The sequence below is a fragment of the Osmia lignaria genome, chromosome 10 (genome assembly GCF_051020975.1).
Source record: "Osmia lignaria lignaria isolate PbOS001 chromosome 10, iyOsmLign1, whole genome shotgun sequence".
Classification (NCBI taxonomy): domain Eukaryota; kingdom Metazoa; phylum Arthropoda; class Insecta; order Hymenoptera; family Megachilidae; genus Osmia; species Osmia lignaria.
The window spans coordinates 5,387,423-5,403,411 of record NC_135041.1 but is presented as its reverse complement, the minus strand read 5'-3'; the positions used below and the strand labels follow the sequence as shown (position 1 = coordinate 5,403,411).

At 32.1% G+C, this 15,989-nt stretch overlaps 3 protein-coding genes across 13 annotated transcripts in view; 2 read left to right on the top strand and 1 right to left on the bottom strand.

Annotated features, from left to right (window-relative positions):
• ATP8B (ATPase phospholipid transporting 8B) overlaps positions 1-5,662 on the top strand; it is a 42,546-nt gene extending 36,884 nt beyond the window's left edge. For 4 of the 10 annotated variants that reach the window (XM_076690654.1, XM_076690659.1, XM_076690653.1 and 1 more), the window contains 7 exons: positions 354-1,095; positions 1,166-1,358; positions 2,413-2,564; positions 2,637-2,989; positions 3,227-3,452; positions 3,526-3,761; positions 3,846-5,662. In XM_076690654.1, coding sequence (XP_076546769.1) covers positions 354-1,095; positions 1,166-1,358; positions 2,413-2,564; positions 2,637-2,989; positions 3,227-3,452; positions 3,526-3,761; positions 3,846-4,262 — 2,319 coding nt within the window. In that variant the 3' untranslated portion in view covers positions 4,263-5,662. The remainder of the gene's footprint in view (positions 1-353; positions 1,096-1,165; positions 1,359-2,412; positions 2,565-2,636; positions 2,990-3,226; positions 3,453-3,525; positions 3,762-3,845) is intronic. The other 6 variants (XM_076690658.1, XM_034340284.2, XM_034340286.2 and 3 more) reach the window with 4 other exon arrangements.
• A 1,099-nt stretch (positions 5,663-6,761) lies between these two features.
• Cdk7 (Cyclin-dependent kinase 7) lies at positions 6,762-11,320 on the bottom strand. Its single transcript, XM_034340294.2, has 5 exons — positions 11,036-11,320; positions 10,915-10,974; positions 10,734-10,842; positions 10,211-10,656; positions 6,762-10,134 (listed from the first exon to the last, which is right to left on the bottom strand). Exons 1-5 carry the CDS (start codon positions 11,087-11,089, stop codon positions 9,787-9,789), a joined length of 1,017 nt encoding a protein of 338 aa, XP_034196185.1. The 5' UTR covers positions 11,090-11,320; the 3' UTR covers positions 6,762-9,786.
• An 821-nt stretch (positions 11,321-12,141) lies between these two features.
• LOC117611877 (endothelial lipase) lies at positions 12,142-15,873 on the top strand. Of its 2 annotated transcripts, XM_034340295.2 has the most exons (7): positions 12,164-12,627; positions 12,833-12,935; positions 14,002-14,150; positions 14,657-14,902; positions 14,978-15,184; positions 15,269-15,425; positions 15,504-15,866. In XM_034340295.2, the coding sequence occupies exons 1-7, from the start codon at positions 12,579-12,581 to the stop codon at positions 15,559-15,561; spliced, it is 969 nt and encodes a 322-aa protein (XP_034196186.1). In that variant the 5' UTR covers positions 12,164-12,578; the 3' UTR covers positions 15,562-15,866. The 2 variants fall into 2 exon arrangements, with proteins under 2 accessions (XP_076546775.1, XP_034196186.1); XM_076690660.1 differs by lacking the exon at positions 15,269-15,425 and having other exon boundaries at positions 12,142-12,627; positions 15,504-15,873.
• The last annotated feature ends 116 nt before the right edge of the window (positions 15,874-15,989 follow it).

The following is a 15,989-nucleotide window of genomic DNA, read 5'->3' as shown; positions in this document are numbered from 1 at the left end:
TTAGATGGCTTAATTGCTTTAGCAATCTTGCAATTTTTCTTTCATCTTTTTGACGTATTAGATGCATGCTATGTCTCACTTTGATTTCCGATTCGAGCATTACTAATTCACTTAAATTTTGAACACTAATTCTCACAATGCTTTAAGGAATTATAAAAAATTGTAACATCTCATGTGCCTGTTGACTTACAACAAATCTATCTATATGGAAGCAAGGTATTTACTTTGATTTCTAGTATTTTCATTTCCATATTTATATATATATATATTGTGCCCGGTGTGTTTTACTAACATTTATTGTAACATAAAATAAAGGATGATTAACATAAAGTATATTTTAACTTCGTTTACAGACAACGCCATCGTTGGATTTCTCCTTCAACAAGGATTATGAGCCAGAGTTCAAGTTCTATGATTCTGCACTACTTGAAGCTGTAAAGCGAGACAATGAGGATGTTCATAGTTTCTTTCGATTGTTGGCACTTTGTCATACCGTCATGCCAGAAGAGAAAAATGGCAGGCTGGAATATCAAGCACAGTCACCAGACGAAGCTGCTCTCGTATCGGCAGCTAGAAACTTTGGTTTTGTATTTAAAGAACGATCTCCAAATAGTATAACGATCGAAGTTATGGGGAAACGGGAAGTATATGAATTGCTTTGCATTCTTGACTTTAATAACGTCAGAAAAAGAATGTCGGTCATTTTGAGGAAGGATGGACATCTTAGATTGTATTGCAAAGGAGCGGACAATGTTATTTATGAAAGATTGAAAAAAGGCAGCGAAGAGATAATGGCAAAATCATTGGAACATCTTAATAAATTTGCGGGTGAGGGCTTGAGAACATTGTGTCTTTCGGTCAGAGATCTAGACGAGCAATTTTTCAATGATTGGAAACAACGTCATCAAGAAGCTGCCCTCAGTCAAGAAAACAGAGACGATAAATTGGATGCTATTTACGAGGAAATAGAAAAGGATATGACCTTATTGGGCGCTACTGCCATTGAGGATAAGTTACAGGATGGTGTTCCTCAAACTATAGCTAATTTAGGTCTTGCTGGTATCAAGATCTGGGTTTTAACTGGTGACAAACAAGGTATACAATATCAATTATATGTTGAAGTTGTATGCGAAACTATGCTATACTATTTTTTATCTTTATATAGAAACGGCTATCAATATTGGTTATTCCTGCCAGTTGTTGACAGACGACCTTACTGACGTTTTTATAGTAGATGCCACTACCTATGATGGCGTTGAAAATCAGTTAACACGATATTTGGAAACTATCAAAACAACCTCCAGTCATCATAATCGGCCAACTCTATCCGTCGTCACATTCAGGTGGGACAAGGAAAGGTCAGGCACATGAAAGAGACGGAGTACAATCATTAACTTTTTCCATACCTAAATCTGACTAATTAACGCATTTATTTAAAAGATTTCTCTTTCATGCTGAATGTGGCATCATGTTCTGTGTAATGCTTTCTTTGTCTGGTTATGCCTCAATTTTATAAGTATTTCAAATTCAATTCTTTGCTCTCTGATATTAGATTAACATAATGAAATTAAAGTTTGAAATATTATAATGAAGACTAAAGTTCGAAATCATAATGTTCTTATGAGGAATTATAAAACGATTCAATTATACTTCGGCATGCAATTTATGATATAATATAACTTCAGTTGCACTAATATAATATTTTATTCCAATATGTTATGTATAAATAACATTACCTTTGTCAGATTTACAAGGACCTAAATTCACCCAGTTAAATATATATATTTGCATGCAAATTTGAAAATATTTATATAAAGTTGTACAGAATAATAAGTATATTCTTTCTCAATTGTTATTATAATTGAGACCGTTTATCTTATGCCTGTCAATTCTTCTATTTATTATGTAGATATTTCAATACAAGTAGATTAGATACTAGTCTTTTTCTCAAATACCTCAACTTTTTATTTCATATTATTTCCAATATTCTATGATTTTGTCTTAACATTAATTAGTCGAAACGAACAATGATAATTACCATGTGCTTGATACTCACTCCTTCTCTTTCTGTATGCTTAAAATTAATCTTAGTGATGATAATAATAACACAAGAAGTATGTTGCTTATGTCACGTTATCATATTAGTAGTCCATGAGACAGTGCACTGTGTGTATTGTTTATAATTAACGCGCATCACTTTTATATTCCATACTTCCATACCGGAAATAAATTTCTTCTTTTATTCTGCAAGTGATAAAATATTTTGTTATTTCTTACATTCGATAAAACTTTTGTTACTTTTAAGGAAACAAATCTCGATTCCAGAGAATCAAAATATTACTGATGTAAAATCATGTTCTTTTATTACCAAGTATTTCTGCTTCATCTAAACGTTGCATTTTTCATATGTAGCAGCGATACTGAATACAATCCTAGCAGGGATGAACAAGACGAACACGAAATGGAACAAGCAACTGGGTTTGCAGTAGTTATTAATGGTCATTCTTTGGTTCATGCTCTACATCCGCAACTTGAACAACTTTTCCTTGATGTATCAAGCCAATGTAAGACCCACAAAATTCATTATGATTTACACGAGCATTTATTTTATACATTGATATATTATAACATTTCAGGTAAAGCTGTGATATGTTGTCGCGTGACACCCTTACAAAAAGCAATGGTCGTCGAGTTAATAAAGAAAAATAAAAATGCCGTAACTTTAGCGATTGGCGATGGAGCTAACGATGTCTCGATGATAAAAACAGCTCATATAGGTGTTGGCATCAGTGGTCAAGAAGGATTGCAGGCCGTATTAGCATCCGATTATTCAATAGGGCAATTCAGATTTTTGGAGAGACTGCTTCTTGTTCATGGCAGATGGTCGTATTATAGAATGAGCAAATTTCTTCGATATTTTTTTTACAAGAACTTTGCGTTTACATTGTGCCACATCTGGTTTGCATTTTTCTGTGGATTCAGTGCACAGGTATGATCTTTTTATATTATTGGTTCTGAAGTAATGCTGTATTAGTAATAAAATGATGAATTTAAGGCGAATGTAATTCGTAAAATTCCTTTGTTGATTAATTAAATCCGAAGTTGAGTATTGGGAATATGAACACTTTATTAATTCTGATTTTTTTCTATATTTTCAATTAAAGTTCTTTCTTCTGTTAAGAATAATTATCTCGCAAATCCTTACAAATATAATATTTCTTTGCAGACGGTATTTGATCCTATGTACATTTCTGTCTACAATCTATTTTATACGTCATTACCTGTAATGGCAGTTGGTATATTTGATCAAGATGTTAACGATAAAAATAGTTTAATGTATCCGAAACTATATGCACCCGGATTACAAAATTTACTTTTTAATAAAAAGGAATTTTGCTGGAGTGCAATACATGGTTTTTTTGCCAGTTGTGTATTATTTTTAGTTCCGTATGGTAAGTTTCAATGACAAAATTATTATTTCTTATTCATTGTTAAGAGGACTTAAAATTAAAAATATATCTTTAGGAACATATAAGGATGGAGTATCACCAAAGGGCTATGTACTTTCTGATCATATGTTGCTGGGAAGTGTTGTAGCCACCATATTAGTCATTGTTGTGACTGTTCAAATAGCCCTTGATACATCGTATTGGACGATTGTTAATCATATTATGGTTTGGGGCTCACTCATTTGGTATTTTGTTTTAGATTATTTCTATAACTTCGTCATAGGTGGTAGTTATGTTGGCAGTCTTACAATGGTATGTTATCCTGTTGGGACATCTACATCATGGTTATAATATTAATGATATCTTAAATGTTAATATTTATATACATGATTTTAGGCAATGTCTGAAGCAACGTTTTGGTTCACGGCGGTCATTTCCTGTATCATATTGGTAATACCTGTACTCTCGTGGCGATTTTTCTTCATAGATGTTAGGCCAACGTTGTCTGACAGAGTTAGACTTAAGCAGAGGTTGGCGCAACTTCGTTCTCGTCAAAGTCAAGACATACTTCGTACCCCGTCTACGAGACGAACGCGACGATCTCTTCGTTCGGGATACGCTTTCGCGCATCAAGAAGGTTTTGGCAGACTCATTACATCCGGAAAGATTATGCGAAAATTACCAAATGGTGCAGATTTTAAGTTTGCCATGCCATTTACGAACAATACCAGCAAACAAGTTAGTGTTGCCACAACATCACCAAAGGATAATGCATCAAAAAATTCGCACACATTGGATACTATTAATCTATAATCTGGACGTTATATTGTAAGTCTTTCCGCCGTCTACTAAATTTCGTACGAATTCTTTATTAAGCTACATAGCAGCATCGTATAAAAGGATCACTCAAATTTTGCAAACAAATTTTTATTTTATCAGTCAATAAATTTTTTGAATGGGATTATATTAGTCCATGAAATTTTGTTATGTTTACAGTCGCTTCTGATTACACGTAACACACAGACCTTTTGTCTAAAAACATTGCAATAACTAAAAATATATTTGCTAGCATATTAAATTTAACTTTTTGTATTGATGCTTACAGAGATTTAAGTAATCGAATTTCATAAGACAATAAAGTATTAATTGTTTGCATAAGAAATTTTACATACCAACATCTGTAGAAGAGTACTGTTTCTTTCATCACCAAAAATTATTGTTAGTTATAAATCGTTTTAATAAAGTGCATTTTTTACAAGATCAATTATTATTCTAGGCTCTTATTCAAATTTTTGTTCACTTATTTTTCCATTGCTTCTTAATTTTCTTTTTATTACCAGCAAAATTTAAATTTGAGTTTCTTTAAATATAAATAGCAACAAATAACATTCGTTTCACGTGGTTATTTTATAGTACATAAAAAATATTTTGGTTTTAAGTTTGGTAATTTAAAACAAGAGCCTAGAATAAAATTGATTTTAAAGTTACAGCTCATCGAACCATTAATAATGACCTCTAACCGACTTTTAAATAGTGCACATTAATAAAAATGCACAGGTTGATTTATGATTATACATTTTTGCTTCGAATGCGAAGAAAAGAAAATAACAAAGTTTTAATGGCGATCAAAATGTAAGATCTGCTATTCATCTACTTGCTGCCTGTAACTAATTGTTCGGTCATTGGTTAAAATGAATCACTTTACTGTTACTTACTAACGTATTATTGTGAATAGAAGTATCAGTCTAATAAGGTCTATGGTAATGGTAGACCAGTGTCATTCTGCATGCTACATTTGAAATATGTCTAAAAATTACTTTCAAATCTAGCATTTATGAATCACAGATATAGAATTATTGCAAAGAATTGAAATGTCACTTTCAAAAATAAATATTCTTTAAAGAAACATTGGCATTAAAATACAATGCAATAGTAAGGTAAAATATAATTTGTATGATCATGACACTCCCTGTGTACATATGTGTAGAGGTGTCAAAGTCATGTAATATCCCTACTTGTATTATATATTGTCCTAGTATGAACTTGGTTGCTGTAAAAACATGTTTACATGATACATTATACATATACATGTATACATAAGGACTATAGTTATGATAATAATTGCCTTTATAAAGTAAAAATATAAGAAACAATTAAAATTATTGTATTATAACATTGACTGTAAATATTTTAAAGAGATATATATAGATATATATATTCATGTGTATAAAATGTATCTATATATATCTATATATATATATATATATATATATATATATTATATTAAATGTTAAGTATACATTTTTTAAAAGAAAGTAATATATAGGTAGATCGATTTAAAAAGATATGAAAATAGTAGCTATATTATATTATACTATTGCGAATAATGTTTGCCTTGGACTGACTACTGAATATATATAACATAATAAAGTAAAAAACAGTAGTAACAATGAAATATGTATTTCTACTTTTAATATTCTAATGAATTCTAGGGAGATTTAGTCTGTATTGGGAAAGTGTGTTTCACAAAGAAACTTTTTATTTGAACAGAAACAGGAATTTATTACTTTCGAACATTGTGCCTAATCAAGAAGCTATACAGAGTGTTTCACATTTTAATGATATTTTATTCATTTGTATTTGTACGAAATACTGTAATTACATTCTCTTCTATACTGACTTCATGTATTAATCTCAAATATGTTTTGATGTCATGGAATTAATTATTTTAAGTTTTTTCAAGATTAAAAGTGATATGTTGCCAAAGTGAAACGTATCGATCAAGAATTTAAATGTTAATTGAATTTTTTGTAATTGAAGTTGGATTTTCAATAATGATATGAATGGACTGAAGAATATTTTACACATATTTATAAAACAAAGTTGTGGAATGATCTTCGATATTGGAAACAACAAAATATACCATGCTAAACTATCCGCATTAGAAAAATTAAAAAAATATATTCTTCTTTACACTCAAGACAAAATGATAGTTACCGAAAAATTGCACCGCCTATATTTTTTGTCTAAAATGGTTTATATATACATTTATTTTGTAACACTTCGTGCTAAGTAGTATTTGGAGATGTGATATTATTATTATGGACAGCTATATTATAATGTATGTATACTTATTTTAAATTTCTAAATAGGTATCGTTTCATTTTCATTTGCAAATGACATCTTTGTTCTAGAATTTAAATACCATGGTTTTTAAATAATATTAAGCAATATTAAATATATGTGTTATTATTTATATATCAATCAAAATTTGCATGATTCGTATTTAACTCTAGCTCGTACAAAATGTATATGATTAAATTATGTTTAGGTCTTTAATTTAGGAGATTAAAAAATTGCTACAAATTTAAATGTAAAATAGTATTAATATTGTTTAAAAATTTTGGTATATGTTGACTTAATGTAAAAAATAAGAAATTAAGGAAAATACGCGTTGTAAGGTAGTCATAACATGTTGTTGGTTGCATAAGTTGTTATATATGTTACTTTAAATACTGAATCAAATGTCTAGAAACGAAATGCCAGAGCAACTTGTCTGCTGCATGTGCTCTATAGACTGTGCATTGACTACTGCTTAAAAATATTTGCTTAGGACATAGTATAATTTAAAAAATGAAGCAATTGTATTTGTTGTTACGTACAATTGTTAAATCTTCATTATATTTCATGTTCAGGAAATAATCATTTACAACAATTTTTCAAATATGTGTTCTTGATGGGATGCTAATATAAGACAATAATACAATTAATAACAGCAATTTTAAAAAACACAAAAATATTACATGTAATCGATAATATCTTATCCCATTACAATGTTTATCATTTAAATTAAATTTTATAAATTATAAGTTTGATTATTTAATATTTTGATATATAACATATTTTTAAATTATATTTTTTCTTTGATCTCAATACTATGTCCTACGTGCTATTTCTGATATATCTTATTTTAATTGTATATTGAACAACGCATCCTATTTAAAATTTAAGCCCCGCTGAGTAAAAGAATGTCTTGCCAACACGTTACACGTGTAGGGCCATGCAGGAAAGGGCATATTAAAACAGAACTAATGTTATTGAATACGATGTTCCTTGCAAAATGCACGCAGGATAGGCAAATAGTGTATAAAATAAAATCATTAAGTCTATCTATCACATTACTATGACACATTTAAAGCGGTGGTGACTTTAAATATGGAATATATTATCAAGTAACACGCTGATTCCTCAAACAAAAAATTTTTGTTCAATATGTAGAGTTGTTATGCTCAAATTACATAACACTATGTCATAAACGTTAAAAACAAGCGAATTAATTTATGTTTTCAATGAATTCATTAATATATAACAAACGGGTTAACTTTTGAATTGTATTAAAAAATGTTTTCTGATATTACATCACACTCTGTGTAATATCAATTTTATAAATTTAATTATCTTTTTAAGTATATATATAATGTACAGTAAAATCTACTATTAAGTATATTATTTTTCTGTGTAAATAAGTTGCATGAAAGAACAGATTTATGTTGTACAAACACATAGAAACATATTAGTGCATAAATCATTGAAGGAGAAGATTTAGTAACAATTATTTTTTTCAGATTTTCTTTAATAGTATTATAAAGATATCTTCTTTCAGTTATTTTCAAATTTTTGTTTGCATATTTTCTGTGTCATTTGAACGAGAAATAATAGTGATAATATTTCTTATGCTTTCTCACTAACTTGTGTCTGGCAAACATTGGTACATACGCATTCAGAAAAGGTATTATATAGTTGTTATAGTTCAGTCTGAATAAGAGGGACCACAGTACAATGTGTTAGAATGAATTATCATTTATACATTATAAGACGTTTTAGGAGATTACTTGCGTTTCAAAATATAAACTTGTTTAGTTCCATACATTTATTACCTCATCTTTTTTAAATTAAAGTGAAAAAAAATAGATCTAATATTTCAATTTATTCTAATGTTGGAATGTACTTTCGTTTACATAGCAGTGTGCTGAATTCAATATACCGCGGTAATCCTCTAACACATCTTACATTAAAATGATCACGTTTTATTTATATTAGAACTTGCAGCTTCGCATCTCTATTTCAGGATTTAACACGATGTATAAACAGAATACTAAATGTTGCTTCAGTATTTAAATGCACACATCGTCTTAATTTATGCTTTTAATGTAACTATGTGTATAATATAACAAATTTTGTTACAGCTTTATGTAATATATCAAAATATTAAATTTAATCTATTCTTATGATTGTAATGTGAAACACTTTCATCAGTTTCAGAGGTAGCTAACTCATGTTGATATGTGCATTAATATAAGATATGTATAATTTGTATTTTCACTAAATTGTAATGTTTTTGTTACCCATCAGTATTGAGTAGGTTTATACATATATGTGTGTGTAATACATATGTATTGAACTTGTGCACGGATATTAGAAGCTGGATTGAAAAAATAATTCAATCAGCCGTGAGCAGTACTCGTAAAAAACTGTTTGCAAGTCCATCCTAGATGAGAAATGCAAAATCGTCATCAAATATAGCAGAAATTACCGGTATATGTTTTCATTCAAAAAGTAGATGTTACTGAATAAAAAGAGGATTATTTGTTTATAATTTAGGTTTTACTCACAAGGAAAATGTTGATGGATCATCAGAGAGAAATAAGAAAACTAAGATTTGGTAATATTTGTACTTATTGTGAAAAACAAATGTTTAAACTAGCTGCAAAGATGCTACGAAATACGATTACAGTTTTAATCATTTGTTATCAACGAGTTACCTCTTTACGCTATTGAAATTTAATATTTCACAAGTTACAAAATTGTTCACGTATCAAACATTTCTTACTAGTTTTTAAGTTAATAAAAGTAATGCAGCATAATGTTGTATTTTTCAAATATGTATTATTATTTCAACCTGTAACATTCCTGTCTTCTAAGTTTGTGTATATTATAAACAGTATATTCTGTAAATACAAAAACTGTAAAAATATACAAAACATTTATGCATTTCATACATAACTTCAATTTTTATCGTTTCTGTAATGATTTTGTAACAAAAATACATTATTTATTCTTTAATGTATGGAATCGCGCTATTTCGTTATTAAATATCTACTTAATACATTTTATAATTTTAATCTATACATTACATATTTACACAAATCATTCTATTTTTGCATATTTTTTTATATTGTATACTACACTGATAATTCATTGTAAAATCGATAACAAAAACAATCACAATGAATTACTATTTGTAGTAATCCATAATTAATTCTAATTAAAGTTATAGTTAAAACTGTAATCTTTTCGCAAGCGAAGCACCATCCATCGATTCTAATAGTTTTCTTTTCAGACTAGGTTTTTCCTCTGGTTGACGTTTTACGGATGTAGGAAGGGGTAACCTTGGTCCAGGAGTAGGTGCTGGTTTGTTGCTAAAATATGGCATCTGAAGAGCTTGATCACATGTACACCTTTCTAAAGGATTTACATTTAACAGACTAGCAATTAGATCTAGGAGATCGTCGCCAGCAGCGGTAAATATATGTTTTAATGGAGTTCCAGGAAAAGGCTTAAACTGAATAAAATCTGGTAGTTCAGTCATTCCTGGCCATGTCTCTTCTGTGGGTGTACCTAATGTCTACAAATCATGTACATAAGTATATTTAAATGAACAACAATATGTAGTAGTCAAAAATTATTATAAAAATAATTACTTGAAATATTCTAGTAAGCTGATCCAAATCAGATTCTCCAGGTAGAAATGGAACACGTAATAGGAGTTCTGCCAATATACAACCAACTGCCCACATATCAATTCCAGTTCCATATAATCTTGCACCATATAACAATTCAGGTGCTCTATACCATCTTGTCACTACTTGATGTGTATTTATTCTATTTGGTGAACCAAAAAATTTAGCCAAACCAAAATCACCAATTTTTAAAACCCCTTCTGCATCGACAAGCAAATTATTTGGTTTCAAATCCCTATGAAGTATCCAATTATGATGGAGATAATCTAAGCCTTGTAAAGTTTGAATCATATATGCTTTGATATTTGCAGCTGTTAGAACTATATTACTATCTTTTATTATTATCTCTAAATCTGTATCCATGAAATCAAACACCAAAGAAACATTTGATTTGTAACCAAATACATCTAAAACATTAATATTAAAATATAAATATTAAGTAATTCATTTTAATATCATGCTATATAAACGTATGATTTTGTACCTAATAAACCAATGACATTATCATGTTTCAGTTCTTGTAACAATTTGATTTCTCTTAATGCTGTCCTATTTATACCATCTTTAGCTTCTGCACGACTTCCAACTTTAATCTAAAACACATAAATTAAGTAAATTATTGCATGAATTAATATTTCATTTTCAGCATAAAGACATTAGTATACCTTTTTTACAGCAACAATTTTGCCCGTCTCGATATCTTTGGCTTTATAAACAGTGGCAAACTGAAATTAAATATGTAATTATATTAACAATATTCAAGACAATGCTTGCTCTGTAACTAACCTGTCCTTCCCCCAAGAAATCAATTTTCTCATATCTTCGCAACTTTTCAGACATTTCTTTTTCAGTATATGATACTTCAATCCTCTGTTTATGGTGAGTATTTGTTTAAAAGAATTTTATATTACAAAAACGTTTATTTGTACATACTCATGAGGTACACTCCACTTGAAACAGGTTCAAAACGAAGCGCAACTGTGAAGTTTGTAACGTATCACTGTATTGAACACTTTGCACGTGCTTTTGAGATGAGTTATAGGGGATCTCAGGATCAAATCGAGGAACCTTGGAATATGTAAGAGAATATTTTTGAATTTTCTTATCGTTTAGTTTATTTATTAATTATTTAATAATATTCAGTAATATCTAATTGACAAATTTACAGGTATTGCATAATTCGTAACGATAAAAAACATTCTTAATAAACTATACGAAATGAAGATATGAAACAGATAATTAGCATAATACTATTAATAGTTCTAGTGTTATATATTGTAATTGTATTTTTCTTTCACCAGTCATTATAATATGCGATAAAAAGAGAAAAGGAACGTTGATGAAGGAAATGTAATAATTTAATAGTCATGCAAGATTGTTTCTCTGTTACATCGAATAAAGACGATACAACCGTCACGATAATGAAACAGGGATAGTTACACTATCGTAATTCTGATTAAAGTTTCTATATTTGCTGACATTCATGAAATATCTTTTTTCATATATTCATAGAATGCGTTCAGAATCTTAAGTTCGAAAGCAATACGGTATTTGCGGAAATTCAAGGTAAGGGTTATTAAGTTACAAAGGAGGGGTGGGAGAAGACCCACCATGTCCCTTACGTATTTATTCCACTGATTTTTATTTTTAATTTTGCATATTAAGAACGTTGTTGTACGTTTTGATTCTAGTTGCATTGCATATTGTATTCTGGCCCAAATTTTTACTCCTGATAAGATAAAATTTGTTATTCCAATAATTCCTGATGGAAGAAGGAAGGTAATTCACATCTCAGAAGAACCACTTCCACTTTGTTCCTTATCCAGTTATTCCAGTGACGGTATTATTCAGATCAAATCTGCAATTCATCATAATCTCATCTCTTTTTTCTTTTTCTTAAATCATAGTTCTTCATCGTTTGGGGCTCTACCTCTCTTCGTTGCCAAATAAACATTTCCGTCTTTCTTGTTTTCATTCGAAACGAGAACGAGCCTGATATCTTAACGATAAGAATCGAGTAACATGTCTCGAGAAAGGGTTGCAAAAACGTTTCGTCTGACGAGGTCGTAGAACGAGTTACGAAATTCAGAAGTGTCCGGGATTCGAATGGAGCAACGACGGGCAGTGGGGATAGAGACGTCGTCGGCTCTCAAAAATTGCGTGCACGTTCAGCGAGTGACTGTCGTAATTAATTAAACAAATGAACGTAGCTGCCAGGCTTATCGAACATCAAAGACGAGAAATCGCGAGTAGGATGAATGGTACCCCGCCGCTAAGCCGGCTACAGTAGTAATCCAGTGCAACGACGAGCGGTATCGCACAGAGAGACATGTCACCGGTTGAAACTCTCCTCTTCCTGGCGATTGTTCTGGTCTCAGGTAAATGTCACGTGGATCTTTTCACAGGTTCAGTTAAAGTGTCCAACTGATTGTTTCTAGTGAATATCTTTTGGAAAATCAGAGTGCATAGATACTTGTAGTCTGATTCTCAAAGCTCTGATATGTTACGAACTTTCAAAGTGACTGTGCATATTTGAACATTTCGTTTTCTTTTATAATAAATTCTGTTTAATCGTGGTTCCAGCGTACGCGTATCCGCAGAACACTCTTCTGAACGATGTGGAGACGGTAATCAGGTCCGTGTTCAAGGCTGCCCGTGAACCAGCTACCTTTAATTTGTACACCAGGTATGAAGGAGGTGATTTATTTGGAAAATATTGAATGTTCAGGCTGATACATCTTGCAATGTCTTTAACTCTACAAATGGCAAACCCGTTAAAGTGAAATATGAAATCTTTTTCTTAAATAATTGTACGCGAAAATACTGTAGTATACGTTTAGTAGGTCTGGGTGTCACGATTGACCCAGGCTCCGTCGCTTGGGAGTTAATCTTGTCACGTTTACGCTCAGCCCCCCATTCCCAAGCTTGTTAATTATACGTATACTGACAAAATTTATGTCACAGGCGATAATTAATTTATACGGATTCGTGAAACGAAATCTATTTATTTCAATTTGAAATAAATCGAAGTGGCAAAGGAAGAAGAGAGGAGCGAACGATTTCCGACGATCAAGAAAATTCGCGCTTCTCCTTGGCAACGCGCGATTCGCGTTGCGAATTTTTCGCCCGTGCACCAAGCTTGACTTTATCGTTCACGTTCGTAAACGATGCATCAGTTTTTTAACGATACGTGCAATCAGCAAGCCGGCAAATTCTATTCTCAGCGCTGACGCTCCACTGACTATCATCGATGCGTGAATATCGCGGACGCGCCTCCTTCTCTTATTCTTTTTTGCACTGTGTTGCCTTCTTCTGTCGATCGAGCCGATCGAATACGGGGAGGAAATCGTAGCGCCACTTGAGACGCCATTCGTTTACTTCGATCTCTATCACTTTTAACACGTTGACTGCCAGGCAAACGCTATTGAAAATTTCATTAGATAATATTTTTATTTTTAAAAAATTTTATTTATTATTTCCATTATCCGTTATTTTAAATACCTAATAAAAATATTTCTAATTAGATAAGTAACCAAATTCCTAATAATATAGATAATGGCTTCCTTTGACAATTCAAGTGTCACCCAGATATGGGTGACATTGCATTCAATGTGTTAATATCGCTTTTATACACGTGTTTCAACTACTCGTAATATTCTTGGATCTATAAGAGGTCATTATAAATCTTATAAAAGAATTAATTAATAACATTTCACTCAATAATCATAATTTTTTTTTTCTATTTCATGAAGGGAAAATCCCTTTGGCGAGGAGCAGTTGTTTTTAAACAATACCGAGGTCCTGTACGCGTCTCACTTCAATGAAAGCCGTCCAACAAAGTTCATCATTCACGGATTCAGCGACACCGGAAACGAAGCTTGGGTACGAGGTTTGATAGATGGTACGCAAAACACGAGTATATCGACGCTTACGATAAGAGAGAAAGAGAGAAGTAAAGCGGAAGGAAGTTGTGTGTTTGGTAACAACCAGGGGGAAGAATAATTTTCCCGGAATTTCTAGAAATGTCGGCGACGACAGCGTCGAGGAATCAGTGAAATTTAATTACAATCAGGGTCAATCCGTTTTGGTAAACACGGAATCGACGTCGCCAGGTTCAAGGGTCAACACGATAACAACTTAATTGATCACTTAAGAAGTTTTTGCTCTCGAGCTAAGCTCCTGACGTAACTGTGAGAAATTTCGATTTAGAATTTTTCCAAGATCCTCTGTCGGTACACCCTTTGACCCTCTGGTGATCCCAGTGACGTTGGTAGATGAATAGAAGCGCAAGTTAAAAAACCATACAGCTCTTTAAACAGCGATCGAAGTTAATACGTTATCTGTAATGGGCTTAAATAATTTTTCAAACGCGTAGAATTAATTACAAGTGTACCTGTTTGATTGCAGCGTATCTTCTTCACGAAGATGTGAACGTGATCGTGGTAGGATGGGGTATCTTAGCCGCGGACATATATCCGCTGGCTGCAAACAACACGCGTCGCGTAGGCGAATTTCTCGGTGATTTTCTGGAATTTTTGAACCACGAATCAAACTTGGAATACAAGGACGTGCACATCAGTGGACACAGTTTGGGGTCACATGTAGCCGGATTCGCCGGTGCTTACTTGGACGGGCGGATCGGTAGAATAACAGGTAGTACTACCCCTTCGACAATTACTAAGACGTTTCTAATGCCATTTTCAATAATTTTGTGGTGTAATTTCAAAGGCTTAGATCCGGCCAGTCCTCTATTCGAGACGATTTCCGGGATCGTGGATCCGGAATTCAGATTGGACCCAACAGATGCACAATTCGTGGACGTGATCCATACAAGTGGACCGGCGTTTGGATTTTTAGCTCCTCTAGGTCACGCTGATTTTTATCCCAACAACGGAACATTTCCTCAGCCTGGATGCTCATTTATACCAACTACAAGTAAGAATCTGCGGTGACTATGGGTGTCGACTGTTAAACCAATCTTACATTAAACTCGCTAATGATAGATATCTGAATACTTAGCGTACTGTAGTCATTCACGGGCGCATCAATTCATGACAGAAAGTATAGGAAGTACAGCCGGTTTCAAGGCTAGAACCTGTGAGAGTTGGGAAAAATACAAAGAGGGTCGTTGCGATTACAACCCTATTGTTCTGATGGGGGAATACGCATCCACGTCGTAAGGCGCATACGCTTTGATTATTTAATTATCCGTGAATTATTTATCACTAATCACGTTTTTCTTGTTTTGTTACAGGTTACGAGGAAAATTTTATTTGTCAACGAACGACGCCCCTCCATTCGCGATAGAATAAACAACGATTCGAGCACAATGGGATCGGCTTAGAACGAGCGTGTGGCGGCGATCGTGATTTTTGCGACATCAAAATGATCAGTACTAGTCATTTACAAGTTACTCTTTATTTATGCATTGTGCGCAGATTTATTCGAGCCCTTTGAATCAACAAGAAGACGAGATCGAAGAAGGTGGCGAAGCGCTGTCGTTTTATGTCGTGCATAGAAAGTACAAATTATATTAATTAAAGTGGTACGTTTAGATGGTAACTCTCTCTTTCTTTCTTTCGTTCGTGTATTTTCATAGGATGAGCAGGAAATAAATGTTATTGGTTATTTCGAAATTTGTACTTCATTTGGATTGTGTTGAGTATGGATGAGGTACTTAAATATTAATGTTAGGAGCATGTTTAAGAATTCACAGTAGTTATGCTCAATATACGCTAAG

Bases quoted from the DNA above. Each gene is read 5' to 3' on its own strand.
- LOC117611877 (XM_034340295.2), top strand. From the start codon at position 12,579: ATGTCACCGGTTGAAACTCTCCTCTTCCTGGCGATTGTTCTGGTCTCA. The intron at 14,903-14,977 runs GTAGTACTACCC...GTAATTTCAAAG, and splicing joins GCGGATCGGTAGAATAACAG to GCTTAGATCCGGCCAGTCCT. The intron at 15,426-15,503 runs GTAAGGCGCATA...GTTTTGTTACAG, and splicing joins GGGGAATACGCATCCACGTC to GTTACGAGGAAAATTTTATT.
- Cdk7 (XM_034340294.2), bottom strand. From the start codon at position 11,089: ATGTCTGAAAAGTTGCGAAGATATGAGAAAATTGATTTCTTGGGGGAA. The intron at 10,975-11,035 runs GTTAGTTACAGA...ATTTAATTTCAG, and splicing joins ATTTCTTGGGGGAAGGACAG to TTTGCCACTGTTTATAAAGC. The intron at 10,657-10,733 runs GTACAAAATCAT...TTAATGTTTTAG, and splicing joins TAATGTCATTGGTTTATTAG to ATGTATTTGGTTACAAATCA.